This window comes from Strongylocentrotus purpuratus, unplaced genomic scaffold (assembly GCF_000002235.5).
Source record: "Strongylocentrotus purpuratus isolate Spur 01 unplaced genomic scaffold, Spur_5.0 spur5_scaffold_7, whole genome shotgun sequence".
Lineage (NCBI taxonomy): Eukaryota > Metazoa > Echinodermata > Echinoidea > Camarodonta > Strongylocentrotidae > Strongylocentrotus > Strongylocentrotus purpuratus.
The window spans coordinates 10079585-10102461 of record NW_022145613.1 but is presented as its reverse complement, the minus strand read 5'-3'; the positions used below and the strand labels follow the sequence as shown (position 1 = coordinate 10102461).

At 39.8% G+C, this 22877-nt stretch overlaps 2 protein-coding genes across 2 annotated transcripts; both read right to left on the bottom strand.

Moving 5' to 3' along the window:
* Positions 1 to 3063: 3063 nt before the first annotated feature.
* LOC115919856 (cholinesterase 1-like) lies at positions 3064 to 11223 on the bottom strand. Its single transcript, XM_030974359.1, has 8 exons — positions 10713 to 11223; positions 8805 to 8964; positions 7328 to 7408; positions 6811 to 6929; positions 5742 to 5906; positions 4479 to 4772; positions 3578 to 3921; positions 3064 to 3286 (listed from the first exon to the last, which is right to left on the bottom strand). Exons 1-8 carry the CDS (start codon positions 11100 to 11102, stop codon positions 3079 to 3081), a joined length of 1761 nt encoding a protein of 586 aa, XP_030830219.1. The 5' UTR covers positions 11103 to 11223; the 3' UTR covers positions 3064 to 3078.
* Positions 11224 to 12949: 1726 nt separating this feature from the next.
* LOC583569 (cholinesterase 1) lies at positions 12950 to 22647 on the bottom strand. The gene is made up of 9 exons (XM_030974358.1): positions 22130 to 22647; positions 19888 to 20047; positions 19253 to 19333; positions 18235 to 18353; positions 17754 to 17918; positions 16762 to 17055; positions 15115 to 15458; positions 14361 to 14545; positions 12950 to 13722 (listed from the first exon to the last, which is right to left on the bottom strand). Exons 1-9 carry the CDS (start codon positions 22520 to 22522, stop codon positions 13628 to 13630), a joined length of 1836 nt encoding a protein of 611 aa, XP_030830218.1. The 5' UTR covers positions 22523 to 22647; the 3' UTR covers positions 12950 to 13627.
* Between the last annotated feature and the right edge of the window lie 230 nt (positions 22648 to 22877).

The window sequence follows — 22877 nt, the reverse complement described above, 5'->3', positions numbered from 1 at the left end:
TCGTTGCCAGGAATCCGCCGTCTCGCCAAAGGAAGACTTCTTGCTGATCGAGAAGTCGAGAGTCGAAACCAGGGGCGGCGATTTCTTTTCATGACCGGGGGGACGAAATGCGAGGGACGAGTGAACAGTGGCATAATAGGCAAAAACGTTGTTTTTTTTTTTTGGGGGGGGGGGCAGAAAAAAAAAATCTGCATCAACACCACTCTTAAACGTTTTACAAAGTGGGGGGGGGGGGGGGAGGGCTAAAGTATTTACGATCAGGAAGAGCAATACAAAGCAAAGTGGAGGTACATTGGGGTGGAGTCCAGGGACGGAGCCTAATCAAGCTCAGATGAGCATATTTTGATACCTAATTATTTGTGACACTGGCATGCAGGTCACTTATTTGGATGGGTTCCACAGGGGTTTTAGGCATTTAATTACGATCAGATGAGCATCAAGGGGCTCGACTTAGGGCCCTTGGTGGGGTCCAGAGGGTAGGGCATTCGGAAGGTCAGGGGAAAATCATATAGCTCCGTTTAGTCTCATTGGACAACGCCCCCTATCGTCAGAGTCCAGCAGCCTAACATGTTAGCCCAGGGACTTTTACCCCCCAAAATCGTTAAAAATTCATTTTTTGTTTAAACGAAAAGCACATCCACCCCGACGTACGTTGACACTAGCTCTTTCATTGGAACCCTCATGTCCCATTGACTTTGTAAAGTTCACCCACCGTAATTTAATCAAAATAAGTCGCCAGCTCGCCATACGACTACCGCCCAGTTGTTTTAATTGACGTTTATACGTTCTCAGAACTGTGAAGACTGTACATTTAAGGTATTATCAAACATTTAGATGGTGACCGCGACGTGAAATGGAAAAGGTCATGTTAAAAAATATCGAACCATATCTCTAGGAATATTGGAGTATTTACAACATAGGCTTAGGAACCGGGGGGGGGGGGCTCAGATATCATTGAGCCCCCCAAAAAATATTTTTGGCGGGGCTTATAGATATCATTGAGCCCCAAATTGTTTTGGTGGGGCTTAGATATTATTGAGTCCTTAGGGGCTCAGATACCATTAAGCCCCCAATATTTTAAGTGGGGCTCAGATATCATTGAGCCGCCCCCAAATACTTATTGCGGGGCTCGGATATCATTAACCCCCCTCCTCCCCAATCATTATATTCTTGGCATGAAACTCATGTATACCTATAATCTAAAGACTTACCATTCAAATATAAACGTTTTATAAATATTTATTTGGGGAGGGGCTCAGACATCGGATATCGCATATCATTGACCCCCAAAAAATATATTTGGTGGATCTAGGATATCATTGAGACCCCAAAATATTTTGGCGGGACTCTGATATCAATGAGCACCACCCCCCCCCCCCCCATATTTTGGTGGGGCTCAGATATCATCAGCCCCCCCCCCCCAATTGTTTTTGGTGGGGCTTGGATAACATCACATAGCCGCCCGATAAAGAAATTTGTGTAATTGCGGGGGAAAAAGCCTAAAAGTAGATAAGAAATAAATGCAAAAAGAATTAAGGAAGAAACAGAAAACATGTGTTCTATATAGTGCAGAAGAATAAATACATCATATAATATATCAATGTTTTAAAAGTGGGAATTTAATTCATGATTTGAAATACAGAGAATATGCCAGAATGGTATATACCATCCGATAAGAAATTCATTCAAAGGAAGCAGTGTTGACTGTAAAGATGATCGAATTTTATCTTTGATTACATTTTCATTAAACCTAGCTAATGATATAAAATAATATAAAACGTCAAAATGAAGCACAACTTTACACTTTTGACGCAGAAGATTTTTTATGTATTTGAGCGAGGCATGCTGATTGGCAGTTTAGAATACAATGATTTAAATGTCGGCTTGTCCGAAGCATAATGAAGGAGGGAATACAGATCTGCATCCCTTTTGCACAGAACCAACCACTGGTGGTAACTTTGCCGTCAATATTGACTACCATGGAATGCAGCATCACTCCATAGCCAATCAAATCAAGGTTTCCATTGAAGTTACTGACTATAGATTGTAATGCTACCATCACTGGTAAGTTTTATGCGACGGGACCCAGTCCTACACTTCTGGTTAAAAAGATTATACCTCCGATTAGAACTTTTTATAGAAATTTATCTAGCCCCAACATTCTATGTGCATTTGGATATTCTGTTCAGTGACTGACATTTTTTACTTTTATGCGACCAATGAAATCATCAGTCCAGCTGAATAAGGCTTAAGAAACTATCACTTCAAACAATCTAAACAACGCTTATCCAAGTCCCGAGCGAAGGATTAGATAAAGGTGATACTAATAACTAGGCTTATTGTTTAACTTATTTTAACAGCCGATCATAAATTCTTAGGAACTATCACTGCGAGGGGGCAGTTGGTGTGCCAGTGATACAAGTTGTGGTGGATCCCTGACAGCTTCTACCGAGCCATCTACTCCTCTGGACAGGAATCGGGATCTGAGCAGGTCTTATCAGTATCGGCCATCACTTTTTCTTCCAAAAGTGATTTCAGTCGGACCATTTCAGCTGTAGAGAGTACGACAGAAAAGGGAAACTTACACTAGAAGTATTAAATAAAAAAGCAACAATATCTACAAAATGTCACGTTGACTCTGTCTCATAATAAGACAATTTGCACTGTATCCAAACACTGATTAACGGAGGAAGGGGCTTTGGCAATGAACTGTAAGTGCGCCCTGCCAACAGACCAACAGTGCCCACGTTCAAGCTCCCTGTCGGGGATCGTGCTTGTCTCTTGATTATCATAAACACCAATATCCTTTAGCAATTACTCTCATAAGTCTTTATGACACTGAGATGAAACAACCTCCAATATTTTTGTATTAAAGCCCCACTGTACTACTTGTAGCTACTTGCTCCCTCTATATAGAAAACAATGCCTAATCGGCGACCATTGGTCCCCCATGATCCTCTTTTTCTTATGTTTATTGAGACCCGAGTTGATGAGATAGCCACCTGTCAGTGACCACCCTGGGTGGTCTAATCCCTCCTGACCAAACTAGTACAGACGACCTATAACACTGAGTTGAAACTACCTCCAATGATTTACTGTACCTGCATTTGTTAGTAGTTTTGGGAGAACATCACGCAGGAACATACAACTTTGAGGGTTGGGATATCCCGCACGATTCTCAAAGGTCACAGATAGATCTTTGTAGTTTTTGTTCTCCTTTGAATAAGCTTCCCATAGTGGATACTTCGAATCTGGTTCGCCATCTTTGCATGAAAGATTAGGATTCCTGAAGAGAAAAAAAGGGGATTGTTCATATAATTCTGAACATTTAATCATAATTATATAGGATTAAAATGTTGTATTGTGATTTAATAGCCTTCAGTGGCATAAAGCGTTACAGGCAAATATGGGGACATACATAATAATTTCAGAAGCTGGGATGTAACTCGTGTTATCAAGAAACATATTCTATCATGATATAAGAAAAGAAACAGAAGAATCAAGACAAAAGAGGATAACAACGAATTCCAATGAGACACGTATACAGTAAAATATATTAAGCGTAACGTGTAATCACCCTGTCTTGGCGAAGTTGGACCAATACTTCATGATCTGTAGAGCCAGTTCCACTTCTTGCTCATTGAAGAGACCGATCAAGAAGAGATTACTTTCAGGATCGAGGGATTCTAACATGAACGGATTCCCGAGTGTGTAGGGAAGGTCTTCGCCATGGGTTGCTCCTGACCACTTGAGCTTCTTGCCCCACATCGAGACAGAAGGCTGGTGGGTCATGATGTAGCTGTAAGTGGAGAGACCAGCGGCCGAGAGATGGTCGGCCGCGTCGAAATTCGGGCAAACAAAATAGGAGTCGCCCATGTAGTTGACCACGACGTCCGTATACTCCGGTTCCGCTTTCGACATCTTGAAAACAAAGGAGGATCGTTAGTTAGTTTGGAACGAAGCGCACACCTGTTCGTTGTTCTTCACATTATAACGTTATTTGTTGCACATTGTACAATGGGCGCTGACGAATCATTGTTCTAATTTTGGAAGACTTTTAGAACTTTATCATGTCCATAGGCAATTAAATATTTAACGGATGATTTCTTTTTTTTAAACGATTTTAAATTCCAATAAACATTTAGGAAAATGCCTCTCATACCTTGGGTCAATACGAATATAAATAACAATCATAAACAAGAAAAACTACAGTATGTCATATGAATTCCCAAAGGCCTCTGGGTGATCAGCAATTCCAACAACTAATACATGTCTTCTTAAATAGGAAAAATCATGCGGCCCTATTCTTTGCTAAATTTTAAACCAACGCTGGGTGCAAGGCCTTTTCCAAAATCGTATTTTAACAAAGAAAGTATAGACTGACGTCTAGTTCTTTTTTGTTGTTAAACGTGCTATATTAGCCCCAGGGTCAGGTTTAACCACCTTAGTAGAATGTGGACCTTTTGTCTTTAACACACCTCTTCAGGAGGCATGTAGACCATTGCGACTGTGTTGAGCACCAGTTCATCCGCGTTCGGCACAAACATCGACACGACACCTTCGTAAGAGGTCTTGTTGAGGATCGGTTGGTCGGGGTTTTCCAGTCCCAAATCGGGAGGTATTATAAACAGGTTTCCTTCTTCCGAAAGACACCCAGTCATGATGGAGACTTGGTTCACCTCTCCGTCGGCATACATCTCCTTCGGATCACGTGGTATGAATTCACCGTCGATGAAAGGACGAAGCATGTGCGTGTACATTTCCACTGGCGCCTAAATGCATTTTGGGTGAAACACAGTGTAGATCATGATATCATGTTGAATGTATCCATGCAGTTGAGAGATAATAATGTCGGTGACGAGGGAAGAAATCAATGTAAGGCCAATATCAATACCTTATCGTATTGTCTACAGATCATGATAGGGTTGTAACACGTAACACGTCATTGTAATGTTAAAATCGTTCGTACAGTTTAAAAGATGATGTGCAAGGCTACTGAAATTCATTCAACTTGATTGTTTTGTAAGTCTATCCCACCGTGTTCATCTGAAAATAAAAAGAATTATTTACGCGATGAAGAATACTCCATGAGGCCCTGATTTATCTTTAAAAGGGAAATTCAGACTTGGAATTTCAAAGAAATAGTCTTAAAAGGCTTATTTCACTATGAACATGACGGACAATGAAAGCGGACAAAACATACAGTTCATCCCTTCAATGCTATTATGTAAAAATGTGTAGAACAGGTGAATATGCCTGTGACACCTGTTCTACACATAATAGCAGTGAAGGGATGTTCCTTTGTCTACATGAGGAACTGTATATTTTGTCCGCTTTCATTGTCCGTCTTGTTCATAGTGTTTACACGACAGTCCAAATATAGCGACGTCCAAGGGGAAGTTGCAAAGCAATCACTTTGAAATCGCGATGTTGTTAAACAATAATAATGATTGGGATGTTTGGACCTAAGTGGACCTAATGCTACGGTCACAAAGGCTCGTACGAACGATAATTTCGTACGAATCTCCCTGTTTTACCATTGTCTTCCCGAATTTCCATTGTCTGGAAATCGTTCGTACGGCGTTCGTAGCAGTGGGTAATGGCATTTGTGACCGAGTCTTGAGTGGGCCCAACAGAGTTATGGAGAAATGGTACTTAGATCATTTAACTCGTTGCCTACTGAATCTGGGTGGACCATGTATTAAGCCTATGGGAGGATTCAGTAGTGAACATGTAATTACCGTGGCTAAATAATCTGTGATATCATCAGCTGGTATCCCACGTAGACATTCCACAACTTCCCTGTAAGAATCTTGACTGCAGTTCAGGGCTCGGCCGTACACGAAATAATTTTCTTCGCCTTCGGCCTGTGTTCCGTAAGAAAACTGTGTCGTCACGGCACCGCTCTGTATCAATGGAAAGTGTTTTCGAAAGATTATTCTCCGGATGCATAAGTACGAGACATACCTCACCCTCTTTATCTTCACAGGAGCATTTTACTACAATCACATATTTATTATGAACTGTAACTGAAATGCCAATTCATAGAAGTAGGCATAGTCCACCAGGGGCGGCGATTTCTTTTCATGACCGGGGGGACGAAAGGCGAGGAACGAGGGAGGAGTGACGTAATGAGCAAAAACCTTTATTGGGGGGGGGGGGGGGGGGGGAGAGGAAAAAAAATCAGCGTCATCACCGCTCTTACATGTTACATGCAGGCCCCGCGGAACTTTTTTCAAAGTGAGAGGGGGGGGGGGGAGCTAAAGTATTTGCGATCAGATAGAGCAAAGCAATTAAGTGGGGTGTAAATTTGGCGTGGGGTCAAGGGGCGTAGTGAGCCCGAGTGAGTGAGCAAAGTGAACGAGAGTGGTGAAGGTGACGAAAGTGACTACCCCCTCACAGGTTTTGAAGTTTTGTTTTATTACAAAATTATATTCCTTAGCAAAACTATAGTATGAAAACAAACAATATACTTGTTCCACACTTCACTTTTCTACAATATTTACTTGTACATTTTGAAGGATATTATGCGAGGACGCATAGCTCCCGAGCCAGACGATTTTTGCATTTGTATTTGTCTAAACGCTGCACTCTTGGGATCTCCAAAGCCTAATAGTGTGTTGCAGTCTTTAGTCAGTTTTTGCTGTACATTATTTTGTTGCACTTTTTCAAATTTCCCGGACGATCTGCTGTTCAGGCGCGAGGCCTGCTTTGAACACTCCAATTTTTTCAAAGTAAACGTTCCAGCCTCTCTTTTAAAGAAAATTTTGCCTTGTCATAAAACATGGCACGATGAACTCTGATCTTTACCTGCAAAATAGCTCCTGAAAAGAGACCTTTACTCATGGGTGATAGGACATGAAGGCTCACACTCATCCCGCCGGCGCTCTCCCCGAAGATTGTCACTCTGCTTGGGTCTCCACCGAATGCTGCAAAGTAAATAAGAACGGCGGATTACCTTTGCAACTTCCTTATAAAAACTATATATATTTTCCACAATATTTTTTCTTTTTTAAAAGCCCATTTGTACTAATTTACAGGAGGGATTAGACCACCCTGCAAGGTCACTGACATGTGGTTTCTCATCAAATCAGCTCTCAATTAACAAAAGAAAAGGAGGATCATGGGGGACCAATGGTCACCGATTAGGCATTGATTGCTGTATAGAGGGCGCAAGTTGCTCTAAGTAGTGCAGTGTGGATTTAAAGGAGATCTAAGGACATCTAGATATTTAACTCAGTTGTCTGCTGGGCTGTCGGTCTACTGGGATGATTAAAGAATATTACTAATTACAATATCTCATTCTTGATTGTAATTAATCACTCACCTGCGATATTTTCCTGAACCCAAACCAAGGCCTGCCGCTGATCCAGCATTCCTACGTTAGCTTCACTCACATCTTCCTCTCCTAAATATTAATGGAATATAGAAAGAAAGAAACAACAAAACAAAGGATTTTATTGGTGCGCTCTTTTTGACAATCCGGGGGGCGTTTCATGAAACAATAAGTCGGTGGTTTTCACCGACTAATATCATGTTCACCGACAATTCTTTGTCACCGACTATTTTCCAGGCCTGTGATTGGTCAAATTTAGTCAGCGCTGACAAAATTGTCGGTGAACATGATATTAGTCGGTGAAAACCACATTATTGTTTCATGAAACGCCCCCCCCCCCCTGATATTTGACCTAGTTGTAATGTGACCTAGCTAAAGGTCCGATTGAATTCATTTTATGTGTATCTTAAGACTTATTCATAACTAATATGGTGGAATGAATGGAATTGAATTTAGTATGAAATTTGCATTTATTGTAACTTAATTGAACTGATTGGTCACGAATATGTGCTATATACAAAGTGTGATATCGTTAAAAACTACATTTAAGTAAGATTGTCTACGGAGGGCGACACAATTAAATTTTAACAGAGTCCCTTTATATATATTACGACATTGACGTCTGACTATATATATTAATATTAATGACACCTCAATCAGGAAGAATGAGCCAGGAATAACAAAATTTTGTTTGTTTAAGGTAATGCTTGCATTTCCATAATTTTATCAAACGAATACGTTTTCACTGGCTGCCTGCCGTATAGAAACAAACAACAAACTCTGTTTCGTTGACTATCAACCATGCATGAAGTATTTCGTCTTCTTTGTTGTTACGGTAGACAGCCAGTGAAAACGAATTCGTTTAATAAAATTATGGAAATGCAAGCATTACTTTAAACAAACAGAACTTTGTTATTCCTGGCTTATTTTTTCCTGATTGAGGTGTCATATGAAAGGGCAGAAAATTAATATTCCATGTAGTGTGTTGTGGCATAGTGGAAAGAAAGTGGCGTTCTAATAGTGTTGTTGTCTTGTCTTTGGGCCATGACAAAGAAAGACAGAAAGAGAGTTGATGCCTTTGAAATGTGGTGCTACAGGAGGCTGTTGCAGGTGTCATGGAAAGATAAAAAGACAAACGTGTGGGTCCTGGAAAAGATTGGAACAGACTTGACCATCAGAAGTGGAATCATGGAAAGAAAACTAAACTATTTTGGGCACATTGTTAAGATATCTGAAGGTGTTGAGAAGCAAATACTGCAAGGAGCAGTCGAAGGAAAACGGGGTAGAGGTCGTCCACCAATATCTTGGACTGATGATATCAGGAACATGTCTAGACAAGGAATGAAAGGTGCAACACAAATGGCAGGTGAAAGAGTTGCATGGCGTGCTCTCGTGAAATTGATAATGATGATGATGTCTTGTCTTAACTCTTCTTGTACATGTAAATGCTTTCTTTCCTTTGTCATACCTGAAGCGACGAAACCGAAAATATTGAGGCGGTAGTTGATTGCAACCACTATGACGTCATTCATAACGGCCAATGGTACGGGTAGAGACTCGGGGATGGACCCTGCACCCACTGAGTACCCCCCTCCGTGTATCCATACCATAACAGCAGCAGATGATGGCTAGTTGTGGAATGAAAGTGATAGAGAAAGAGACAGAAGGGAAGAAAGAGAGAAAGAGAGAGAGAGAGAGAGAGAGATAAATACACTTTTAGACTTTAATTTCATTTATTAGAGAGAGATATACTGTTGGCGTACACATAATGATATATTTAGCGAAGGATGAAACGAAGGAGTATTGCGATCATTGATGGGGATTGAATGGGAAAAATCTAGACTTTTTTACACTCGTAAAAAACATGTAGACAGATAAACAAAACCACCAGCTTAATGCTGGATGTAAGCTCAGTTTTCAGTTAAGTTAGACCGAGGTCAGTAAAGCTGAAACGGTCCTAGTTTAATTTATGATGTATAGGCCCATTTCCTGTAAACATCAAAGTTTTAAAAAAAAAAGGCCAACAGAATAAACCTTATTCATTTCCTTTGGTTTCTTTTTTGAAAAAGACCTTGAGACAGATCAAGACTTATCAGCACTGTAATATTGACCTAGTATTGAGCAATCGTATTTAGATAACAGTGTCTGCATAGTCCGTATAGTTTGTGCATGGACCTAGCTACCACAAAGGGTCCATGGTTTCTGCGATTGAATCATGTTTGTTCTAACCCGGCGTTCGTTTAAAGAGGATTAACCTTTGGGATCTGTCCACGAATTCATGTGATATATATGAGGACATTGGCAACTGTCCCCTTTTCTGAGTACTATAAAGCCTGATTATTAAAGTGAAGACACTGTCTGAAATTAAATTACTTTTTATTTTATTTATTTATTTCGATTTAGAAAGACATATACAAATCTAAAAACATGAAATCACTAATATACAATATAATTATTCAGTTTAGTTTTATTTCATATTTCATGTTTCACATTCATTACAAAAATCAAAAGCAATAAAATTAAAGAATGAGAAGAATTTTTCTTTCAATAGGTGTACAAAAAGTACATACAATAATATCAGAACATGAAAGTAATAATACAGTCGAAATAACATACGGAGATATAAATACAAATGCATGGTATTTAAACTGAAATTAGACAAATATATTTGTTGTGAAATATGGTGGAATCTAGTAAAAAGCTAAGCTTGTAAATTGTAGATTCCCTTTTATAAATAAGATCAGTCTATTGACCATGAGATTATATTCAATAATTCTTACTTTTTTTTAATATGAAAAACAGAAAGAAAAACAAAAATCATCTCAAATAATGTACCTTTAAGCACATTAGGCCTGATAAATTATGATCAACCGATAATCACTCAATATTGATCTTGTATGATACTTAATCGTTCTGAAAAAGATAGGGGGCGAGGTCCACCGATAAGAATGTAATCATTGAATTTAGTTGCATGACACGCTCACATTACTTCTTTCATATTTATTTCAATGTACATGCATCCACAACAGTTGTGGTTATTGGCAAAGGGTAACGGTTTTGATATATCTCACATGAGTTACAATTTGCTCATTGAAGTAAGGCTCCCATTCAAACTTTGGTAACAAAGGTTTACCAAGAGAATCTGGAAATTCTATCATTTAAATTTCATTGAACCTAGTCCTGCTGTGGAATATTTAATACATTTACATCGGCTTAAGCGAAGTTATTGACAGTATCCTACTCTGCATTTGGAATAGAGATTATTTTCCGCAAACGTTACTCTCAGAAAGTTTTCTAACTTGAAAGAAAAATGATGTTTTCCCCATCGGAAATTGCTAGAATATTTATTTTAAAGCGATGTATTTTATTATTTTACCTTGGGCTCGGGAACAAAGACATCGAGAGTGAGGCAATCTTCAGACATATCCATGTCTAACACGAAAGGTGGTTGTGAAGCCTGAGAACATGCCACTGATTTCCTCGTCGCGTCGAAGTCGCCTTCGATGACTTTGGGAACTGGACGACGAAACCGTAACTCGCCCAGGGGCGGTTCGGCGTAGGGGATTCGGGTGTATGCCGCTGCGCTCCCGTGGAAGTCGGGCAGGAGATAGGGGTTGACCTCTATTCGTTTGCCCAGGAACGTAGCCGTCGAGGTCTTCACCACAAGTTGCTCGTCATCACTGACGGCGTCAGCGTTTGCAGCCGACACGACAGCGATGATGATCGCGAGACGAATGCTTACGGACAGTAGAGCTTTCAGCGCCATGTTGTATTTCTGCGGCAGCAACTTTTAGAGTGAATCAAACTGCGCTAGCCAGAGTATTTGACAAAAGGATAACGATTCCGAAGATACGTAAGGCACAGCAAACATGAACCTACTGATTTACAGGATAGCGGAATGTGCTAAAAACTTTTGTATATAGGAAACAAGGTCCAAAGTTCTTGATTTTTCGAAATTTCCTTTGGTAATCAATTGTAATAAGTTTCAACTTAATTAAATTACGTTTTTTTTTTAAATATACACAAGACCATGTCATTGTTGTAACTTCCGGAGCCTATGACCTACAAGCATTGCTTTCTCTTTAGGCTCCATCATATTTCTTCCCTTATTCAACTTAGTCTTATGTATCATTCTTTTTATTGTTTGTATAAACGCATCCTAAAATGAGTTCAAAGTGTAACATGCTATATGTAATGATGTACTATACAACATGTGAGAAATATGAAAATAAACTGAAACTGAAACTGAAACTGAAACTGTCTGATGTTTAGCTTTACATGTAGCATGGACAAAATCAGAAGGCTAAACAGTACAGTAAAATAATCAAAGAAACTTCGGAACAATGGGTATTGGTACTTTGGAATGCATAAAGATGAACACTGATGCATCCCTCTACGTTTATACAACAACAAATGTACAGAGAGAGAGAGAGAGAGAGTCGGAATGGAATGTTTTGATATTCTGTTACTTGATTGTGCTAGACGACAAGAAGAAAATTTAAGAAGGCTTCGACCTTTGGAAATTTCTCATGAATTTATTCTGACATTATATCAATATAACATCACTAGAATGTTTCCTCGTGGATGAAAACGGTCAAACAACCCATTGCAACAAAACACTTATAGAAATTGAATGCGGTTCAGCTGAGGAACTGTTTGTGTTCTTTATTATGGGGCAAACCAGATAATATGAATCTAACTGTCGATTAATCTAATCTGATCACCTGAGATGTACATAAGTTGGTAGAAAATGTCATTCACTCGGCTTATCGAGCCAGAAGGGCGTTAACTGATAACACTTTTCATAAAGTTAACGCCCTTCTGGCTCTCATCAGACCAGACGATTGGAAGAAACAATCAATCGTGGCATGATATACCGCATTGGTAAAGGGCGTGTATGAGGAGGGCACAACATTGCTTGATTGATTGATTGTTTAATGTTCATCTATTTTCCACAAACATGTACATTATCACAGTATAGTCATTTTTAACATGGTGACATAAAATCATACATAAAAAGGGGCACAACTTAAACTGACGTCCACGTCAAAGGTAAAAACATGTTCATACGATATATATGGTTTTAGGACCATTACCCCATGAACAATCCCCAGGCCAATTACCAGAGGGACAATTACCCCCCCCCCCCCCCTCCCCTCCGAGGACAACCACCCAGCATTTCAATCAACTGAAAAGTGGTTTAGATTTTATATTGAATCTATCGGTTGCAAAAGTAAAGAAAAATACAGCATATCGCTTTGTGTAATTCAAAAAGACTTTCATGAATTTCATGAACGACATAATAATAATAATGAAAGAGATTAAAGGGCCACTCGAACCAAAACGGGCTAAATAAATGAAGGGAAAAAAAAAGACATGTAGAACAATTTTTTAACGGAGATTCCAAACATGACAATGATTTTTATTAGAAATCATCAATAATTGTGGAATCTAGCTTTAAAATGACGACTCAGAGAGCTCACAAAAAAGCACAGTTTCGGAACTGTATTGCGCAACTGTTTATGACGTCATTGCAGGAGCCTCTCCGGTGAAAAGAAGGGTGATTTAGGCATTAAATGTCTTTAAAAGGCAAACTATGATATTAATTGGTAGGAAAAAGACATTTATCCGAAAAATAATATGCACTTGATAATCCCAGTACGTTTCATTTATGAATTACAATGAGATTGTAAGATCCTTATTTGTAGGACAAACCGGACATGCCCGCAATGACGTCAAATGCGTCATCAAGGCCATGTGACCGTATTACCCTTTTTTCGAGAGGTGTAGCCCAGCAAGCGTGAGAACTGTGAAAAATGGATGGTTATTATCATTTTATGGTCAATACAGAGATTTTCTGAAAAATCAGAGGCTGGAATATTAATAAGTAGAGGTGTATTCATGTTTTAAAAGGCTATGTTAGTTTGGTTAGGGTGGCCCTTTACTATATCACTACAAAAATAGTTACCAGTGTTTAAACATTTGGACTTGGTACCCATAGAGTACCGAAGTGTGACGTTATACTGGTTAAGTTGTCATGGTTGCTAATTTTGTGCTAAGCAATGGTGTGGCGGTCACACCAGCGCCAAAACACTGAATTTGCCCTGCTCTAGCCCGTTGCTTGAATGATTTCGAGATGAACCTCATGCGCGGGCTCTTTTGATTAGAACCAGTAACCTGGGTGACGAGTGGATATGACGTTAGCACTTCCGTTCTCTATTAAGAATGATGATGTGGATCAGTGAGCAATCCACTAATCTCTGTGACAAGAGATGTGTTCCACTAAATCATTTACTGTTCTGGGCAAGATTCAGGATCTACGCATGTCTTCTCAGTGTCAGCCATCACCTTTTCTTCCAAGAGGGATTTCAGTCGGGCCATTTCAGCTAGTAAACATGAAAGTTAAACAGGAAATAAAATGTTTAAATTTCAAGACAGAAATCGAACTGTGGAAACAACTGACTATCAAAGTTGATATTGTGAAAGTGTCTCATTATCAATAAGAAGTAACGCATATAATTAATTGTTAAGGAGTTGTTTTCTTGAATGTGACTTTTTAAGCAGAGGCTAACCTCACAGCAAAGTGGTAAAATGGTCTAAATAAGTCTAGTGATACACTTTGGTTGTCACATAAGTACCCATACTTCAGATATATTATTATAATTTTTTTTGTACAAAACATTGCTCAGCTCCACTTAAACTTCTAGTATCTGAAACACGATTCTTTTTATTCGTAGGGTCAAAATAGTTCAAGACAATTCACAGGATCTAAAAAACCGAAGGCCAATGAGATGTCTTGGTGACCTTCGGGCATCTATTGGGAATAAGGTCTGGAAATAATATCCCTAAGGTTTCGACTGGGTGGACTTTCTGGTAAATCATAAATTAACTATCCCAAAGGTTCACAAGACCAACATTCGTAATTTATATAGGGAACCTTCGGATTTTTGAATCTTTGGACAACTAACCAGCTCTGTACTCAAATAAAGAGGTTTTATGGTCAGAAATATGTTTTGTACTTTACCTGCATTTGCTTGGAGCTTTGGAAGAAGATCCTTCTGGAACATACAACTTTGAGGGTTGGGATATCCCACACGATTCTCAAGGGTCACAGACAGATCTTTGTAGGTTTTGTTGTCCTTAGAATAGGCTTCCCATAAGGGATATCTGGACTCTGGTTCACCATCTTTGGACTGGATATTTGGATTCCTGAGGATAGGAAATACAGAGATTCAGCACACCTCAGCAATAATGCCTTGTTGAATTATATTTGACGCAAAATGCCACAGAGACTAAAAAATAGCCTTAATGAATGGATAATATATTTTGATAGTGTAACATGTATTCGGTTAGGGAGTGGGAATATGCTAGTTTCATAGAATAGGGCATGTCATATATTATTTGTAATATTTTTGGTTATATCTATAAATGTTTATTACATATTTTGTGTTATATTCATGTATGTTTTATTATTTTCTTTCTTTCTTTCCTTGTTTCCTTTCTCTATTTCAATCCAGTCGTGTTATCTTTCTAATTTTTTGTTCTTATAAATCTTCATGTATATATATTTTGTATACAGAAAATTAAACTAAACCAAACTAAATTATAGTAAACATGGCAACACTATCATCAATTTCATTTTCACGAAAACATCTATTTCATAATAGCTCGATATATCAATAGAGAGCTAGAAAAACAGCAAAAGAGGATACAATAAGAAATAAGATGAGAGTTTATGACATCCCGAATGTGAAACCTATTTATTTAGGCCTACTTACCCTGTCTTTGCAAAGTTGGACCAGTACCTCATGACCTGCACCGCCAGTTCCACTTCTTCCTCATTGAAGAGACCGGTTAGTAAATAACTCTGGTCCGGGTCGAGGATGTCTAGCAAAAAAGGAGCTCCGAAAGTATAAGCGATGTCTTCACCATGAGTTGCTCCTAGCCACGTCATCCCCTTACCCCATATCGAGACGGAGGGGCGGTGCGACATGATGTACTTGTAAGTGGGCAGACCAGCGGCCGAGAGATGGTCGGCCGCCTCGAAACTCGGGCAAAGAAAGAAGAAGTCTCCCATGCAGTCGACGATGACGTCAGTGTACTCCGGTTCCGCTTTCATCATCTTTTTAAAACAGAGGAGAAGGTTTATTCACTGCATGTAAAACAAAATACTGTGATAAATTAAGTCGTATCCGGACACCTACCCCTGGACATCCAACTCCGGATAACCACCCCTAGGATAACCACCCTCTAGGGCAACCACCCCTAGGGCAACCACCCTCTAGGACGACTAACCCTGGGAAAACTATCCCCAGACAAATACCCCATAGGACAACTACCCCGGACAACTACCCCCTAGGACAACTATCCCTAGGACAACTACCCCGGACAACTAACCTCAGACAACTATCCGCATACAACTACCCCCTAGGATACTTGTCCGAGGGTAGTTGTTCTAGAGGATGGTTGCCGTGGGGGTGGTTGTCTGGGTTAGTTATCTGGGGGTAGTTGTCCTAGGGGGTAGTTGTCTGGGGGTAGTTGTCCGGGGTAGTTGTCCTAGAACCAAATTAAGTATTTTTCTGTGACGTGTTTGCAGGACCATAACCTTCAACTCTCGGTAATAGTTCTATGGTAGGACTCTAGTGAAAAGAATAACAAATGAGAATCAAGTAAAAGTTCTCTATGCCGATCATAGCGTTGATGACTTGGGCATATAGCTGATGAATAGCCTAGATAATGTAAAAATATCAAAATGATAGCAGCGAAGGACTATGAGAAAAGGAGTAGGCTATACCCAAAGAGGCTTTCCGAAAGGCACTACTTTGACAGGTAGTATTTCAATATCAGATTTTTATTAAATTTGACTCTCAAATATTATTTGCCAAGAGGCTTTTAATTATGTTGGCCTCTTTATTCCAAACTTTTTTTTCTTTTTTCTTTCTTTCATGTGTTAACACAAAATCGAAGTGTGCAATTTCTCCTACATATACATCATGGACAATTTACGTCATTGTTAGTACTTTATGATCGAAGTCATGTTGAAAATGTCTTTTTTGTAAGATTGTTTAAAGTGATTATGAGCCGTGTCCTGCACATGTCACCGTGTTATAATGTTTTTTGTTTCTCGTTTGGAAATGGAAATTATAATAGGAAATAATACTATTGCAAAAATGTACACCATCGCAAAGACTTTCGAAAAATCAATCCAAGACAATTTTTACAGCCTTGTCCATCACATACAGCTGAATATGCAAACATTGCAATTACAATGACGTCACAATGACCTTGTACGAAATCCGAACGTTATATCTGTGATGGAATATCCCATGGGGCCATTGAAATTGTCATTGAGTTGATTTATCGAAAGTGTTTGTGATCCGTTCAAGTTAAACAATAGAAAAGAGATCTTCATCTCGAACACGCACCTCTTCAGGAGACATGTAAACCAATGCGGCCGTGTCTTTGACCAGTTCATCTACGTTCCTTATAAAGACCGGAAGAAGTCCATCGTAGTTGGTCTTATCGAGGACCGGTCGGTCGGAACTCTCCAGACTCGCGTCGGGGGGTATTATAATCATGGTTCCTTCTTCTGATAGGCATCCGATCATAATGGACACTTCGTTCACCTCTCCTGCGGCGTACATCTCCTTGGGATCACGTGGTATGAATTCACCGTCGACGAATGGACGTATGGCGTGTGTGTACGCTTCTGGAGGATTCTGAAGATATTAAGGACTATATATTTTTGTCAAGTTCGAGTTCATTCATTCCATGAATTTTCTTTTTAAAGTACATTTACACAACTTAAAAAACAGATCACTATACTATGCGAGGCCGATCAGGCGACACATCGGTATTAGATTATGAGAATACTTATGTAATAGGCCTAATGCCATCAAATAATTTTCCACATTTCAATATGAATATAAGTAATGCAATCGTTTTTTTACATTTATTGGAAATGCTCATGAAAAAGATATCATTAAATGATTTGCAACTCACACTCTGAATATGAATAAAAAACAAAAGATTTTGAAGAGTATACGAAGTAATACAATTACTGAGTTCGTGAACCATCTTCATTCATTCCGTATGAAAATTTAAACTTGTGGCTAAGAAATGCACTTGTTTTCATTTCTGCCGTACTTAATGTACGAACAAATCGAGCAGTAAATAATTAAAGCTTACATGTTTCCGGCCGAAATTTGTATTCAACCTGGCCGACAAAATGTAGATACTCTTACTAAGTATTTCATCTCGAAACTCGGAGGATGGATGGAGGAGGGAGGGGGTGAAGGAGGGGGTGAAAGGGGGTGAAAGTGTGGGGGTGAAAGGGGTATAGGCCTACTTTGCCATATCCCTTCTGGAGCTATGTATGTTTTACCTTCACCGTGACCAGGGGTACACCTATACCTACCGAGGCGAGGTATGACACAATATCATCAGCTGGTATCCCACGTAGACATTCAGCAAGTTCCCTGTGAGTATTTTGACTGCAGTTCAGGGCGCGGCCGTACACGAAAGCAGTTTCTTCACCTTCTGCCAGCGTTCCGTAAGACCACTGTGATGTCACGGCACCGCTCTGTCAGGGTGAGAAATGGTTTTGAAACATGTTATTGAGTTTTTATTGAAAACCGGGAGAAGATATTGCCTTACTATCATCAGTAGATCAGGTTTGTGACTGATCGGTAAGAGCATGACGGGTGATGTGGAACACTTGTTGAATTGAGGTGCTTATAGTGATTGCAGCTAGTGCACAAGGGCCCTTCTGTTTTGTTATTATTTTACTTGTTTGTTTTTGCTGTAGCCGTAACCTTTGACTAATTGCAAGAACTGAAGAACATTCGTCCTATCTATAGTCCGTCCTGTAAAAAGGTACATGCTGATTCTATATTTACCTGCAAAATAGCTCCTGAAAAGAGACCTTTACTCATGGGTGAGAGGACATGAAGGCTCACACTCATCCCGCCGGCGCTCTCCCCGAAGATCGTCACTCTGCTTGGGTCTCCACCGAACGCTGGAAATTTAACACATTGTAACCAAAGAAATATTATAATCTCTGCGAGCCCGCCAAAATAAGTTCGACAAAATGTTTTCCCGTCATTCAAAGATTATACAGCTGATTGGCTACGCGATTTTTCAAGGTGCAAATATGGGACCAACTTGATTGGATGTATTCCATTGTCTTACTTCACGACTCCATGCCGAGAAAATTAAGAGTGGATTCTCTATTGATGTTCGTGTTAGAACACTGTTTCGATGGTGATTCCTCTCCGTGTTCCCGGTCGAGAGTGTAACTTCAACTCTCTTAAATTTGGAATGTGTATTTTCCTCTTGTTTTTGAGTTGAGTACTCCGAAAATTCTGCGAGATCATTATTGGTGATCTTGAGAGAGAAGGTTAGGGCTTGTTTATAATACGGTTAAGTGTACAGTGTACCTCGCCCGGTCCTGATAAAAGAGTCACGTGCAAACATATCACGTGATGGTAAGAATGTTCCAATGAGAGTGGAGATGCTACACACAACGTCGCTACGTGCTTGAAATACCGAGATCAGGGCCCTTTTTCACAAAACTTGTCATGCAGTGACACATGACAGTTTTTGTTATAAGCTACTGAAATCCTTGCTACTGATTGGTTATCAGCGGATTTGTCATTGAAATTTTACATTTGTCATTGTAAAAAGGCTCTGTGAAACGGGGCCCAGATCAATGACTGTGCCAAGCTTCTTTTGCCCATGTGTCGAAACTCCTCAGGTTTTGCGTTATACAAAAAAAAAAAACATATCCGTGATAACTTATCATAATTTCTAGCGTCCTCATAATTACTACTATTATAAATCGCTATCGTCGATAATATATGAAATGACATTGTGTGAATCAAACCGTATTGCTCATGCACAAGGGTTGTTTCTCACCTGCGATATTTTCCTGAACCCAAACCAAGGCCTGCCGCTGATCCAGCATTCCTACGTTAGCTTCACTCACATCTTCCTCTCCTAAATTAATGGAATATAGAAAGAGGTTGTCTGAACAGTTTATGGTACGGTCAATATGCCGAAAATGTAAATATTCTCAACAGTTATATATAATATGTAGAAGTGTCTTAATCGCCTGAGTGCTTTATACTCTGAACTGAACTGAAAGGTTCTCAGGGGCTTTGAGGATGTACTAAAGCCATATAGTCCAGCCTGTACAGTGAATTAGTTTCTGAATAATATATATTTCATAATTGTACATCTTTTGTGTTTTGCTCTCATAAACTTCGTCAATTTACATTCGTGTAAGGAATCAGAGCTGGTGAAATCATAATTTGCACCAATTCCCAATTGTGTTGCACCAAAACTAATCTAGATGTTGTCACAAGACTTCTTAATAGGCTAATATACAGTACAGATTATTTATTGAAAAAATGAATCACAGTTATTGAAAAGGGCTTCGGTCGGCTGCTGAACGTGGGTTGATATATTTCAGAAGTTTTACTCATTGTTGGTTTTGTTTTTGTATTTCTTGTAAGTAATTTCATCATTGTTTTCTTAATTGTATCCATTACCAAGAACGATGAAGCCCAGAATATTGAGACGGTAGTTTATTGTGACCACTATGACGTCATTCATAACGGCCAGGGGTACGGGTAGTGCCTCTGGGATGGACCCTGCACCTACTACGTATCCACCTCCGTGTATCCATACCATAACAGCAGCAGAGAGTGGCTAACATGCACAGAGAGAGAGAGAGAGAGAAAAAAACATAGTGTGCAGGTAGATGTGTGTGCGTGTGTTCGGGTTTCATGAGACAGACAGAAAGAAACAGAGAAAGGCATAGAGAATCAACTAGCGTATAAGAGAGGGAGAGAGATCGAGGGAGACAGATGCTCAAGCCTCAAAGAGAGAGAGATACAGACGGACATGAGGAGGATGTGAGTGAACGAAGAGGAAAAGGGGATAGAGAAAACTTGAATGAATCGTTATACAAAATAAAAAAGGAGGAGAGAGGAGAGGAGAGGAGATACTTTATCAAAGCTAAAGTATCTATTCGCAATTTATTCGCACGTACTAGGTCAAATACTAGTGTAAACTCTAAACAAATTTCAGAAAGTATGCTTTGCAATAAACAATTTCCTCACTCCCTCAATTGGTAAATGACTGAGGGTCCTGTTTTTCAGATACAAGTCATTCTTATCATTTCTAAATGACTCAGTTATATATATAATATCATTTCATTCACAAAGGCTAGTCAATTACTAAAGACCTTCAGTGAAGAGGGTAAAGTCTACAGTTGGGTATGTAACATAGATAGCAGGGGCGGCGGTTTCTTTTCATGAACGTATTAGTCTAAACTTTGCACTCTTAGGCCCTCCAGAGCCTAAAAATGTGTTGCAGTCTTTAGTCAGTATTTGCTATACATTATTGTTGTACTTTTTCAAATTTCAAGTTTCAAAAAAAAAAAAAAAAAAAATGAGGGGGGACGTGTCCCCCTCCCCATTCCCCCGGGATCGCCGCCCCTGATAGATAGTAAATTTAAAATCTCTGAAACGATGCAGAGATGCCACTTGCTGCGTTAAATTTGCAGATGGCCAGCTAGCTACACCATAAGCGACGTAATGAGAAGTATCAAAAACAATTACCGGTACTTGACTAATCGCTTCATCTTTGTTACTGGACCGTTTTCTTTCGCTTCGTTATTTCTTGTGTGTCAGGTAATATAAACGTAGCAGAGGAGATACTAACGTACTGTAAACATTATTGAACAAACAATGGATATCTTTTATATTTTAACAAGTAGATGATTAACCATTAGATTATACCTTAAATATCCTGTGCAAACATGGGGCATTGCATGGTCAGTATATGGTCTACGTTTGTGATAATTGCTTTTCTTGTATCGCGCCAAACTCAACTTGGAGTGTATCGTTTATCTTCACTGAAGTGATGGAAAATACCTTGAATTGTGTTGTCTTTAAGCATGTTAAAGGGGCACGTTCCCGCCAGTTTAGTTATCGCTGTTCTAGTCATCGCCATCTTGGTTCCGAAGGTCGACTTCTAATTTGCATACAGCTGTGAATCAAAGTACGCGCGGCCTGGCCTGCCTTCGCCAAGCCAGCTGATCGCTGCCGATCGCAACGTCACGAAAGTGGGCGGAAACAGCAGCCGAATCTTAGAGCCGAACTGCGATTGGCATTACTTCGGCACATGTATGCGATAATCGGTATTGTCCGGGCATTCGGAACATGCCATCTGCGTAAGAGCCGTATTCTGTTGGTGTCAATAGGCAGCTAGCACCGTCCGCCAGCGGGTACGTATTTTGAACGCCCTCTGGAATACGGGGAACATGCCCCTTTAAGTACATGATGCAAAGCCCTGTGGAAAACCGGCTCGACTTTTTACTCTAAATGTTAATGAAATGTTATGTTACCTTGTAACTAATTGTTCAGTTCATAATGATTATAAAATTATATATGAATATATATATTACATACATACATACACACACACATGTATAATATATGATGCAACTATGTTGCATGTGTGTATATATTATTAGAGGTTAATTGAAGGTTTGAAATTAGATCTCATATGATCGCGTTGTGGCGTGCGCCTGTAATCCAGCTAACAATGGAAGTTACAAACTGATTCAGCCGAGGACGCAGGTTCGAAACTTAGTCACGTCTTTCGGATGGTGACGTTAAAGGTCGGTCCCCAGACGTATTCATATCTGATTGATACATGTCTGTAAAAATCAAAATACACTGTATACACACACACTAGACTTAAAGAGAGAACAAACTCTGTTACCTTGGGCTCGGGAACAAACACATCAAGAGTAAGACAATCTTCTGACATATCCATGTCTATTTTGAAAAGTGGTTGTAAAGCCTGTGGACATGCCACTGATGTCCTCGTTGCGTCGAAGTCGCCTTCGATGACCTTGGGAACTGGTCGTCGGAACCGTAACTCGCCCAAGGGCGGCTCGGTGTAGGGAATTCGGGTGTATGCCGCTGCGCTGCCGTGGAAGTCGGGCAGGAGATAAGGGTTGACTTCTATTCGTTTGCCGTGGAACGTAGCTGTCGAGGTCTTCACCACGAGACGCTCGTCATCCTTGACGGCGTTTGTCGCGTATGCCACTGACATCATAGCGACAATGACCACGACATGGAAGCAGCAGGACTGTTCAGTGCTCCTCGCCATGTTGTGCCTATAAATGCTACTCTGCAGGCCAGCAGATATTTTAAACGAATATTAATACCAGCGTTTGCGGACTATAGGGTGTATGGATCCTGTCGTGTCAGCATTTGTTCCCTTATTGACTCTCTGTCCAAAAGAGCCTCAATTTATCATTAAGTCAACATAAGCATATACTATTTTTGTGAGCCACCTCGAATTCTTTGCACAGGACTAAACCGTTTGAGGAGGGGTGGGAGGATGCATATATGCAAGGGAGAGAGAAATGGGGCTGATAATTACCACTTGCTTAGTGTATCCAAAACACTTTCATGTCTTATTTTCATGATCTTCGCGATTTATTTATATTTTTTGTACGTTG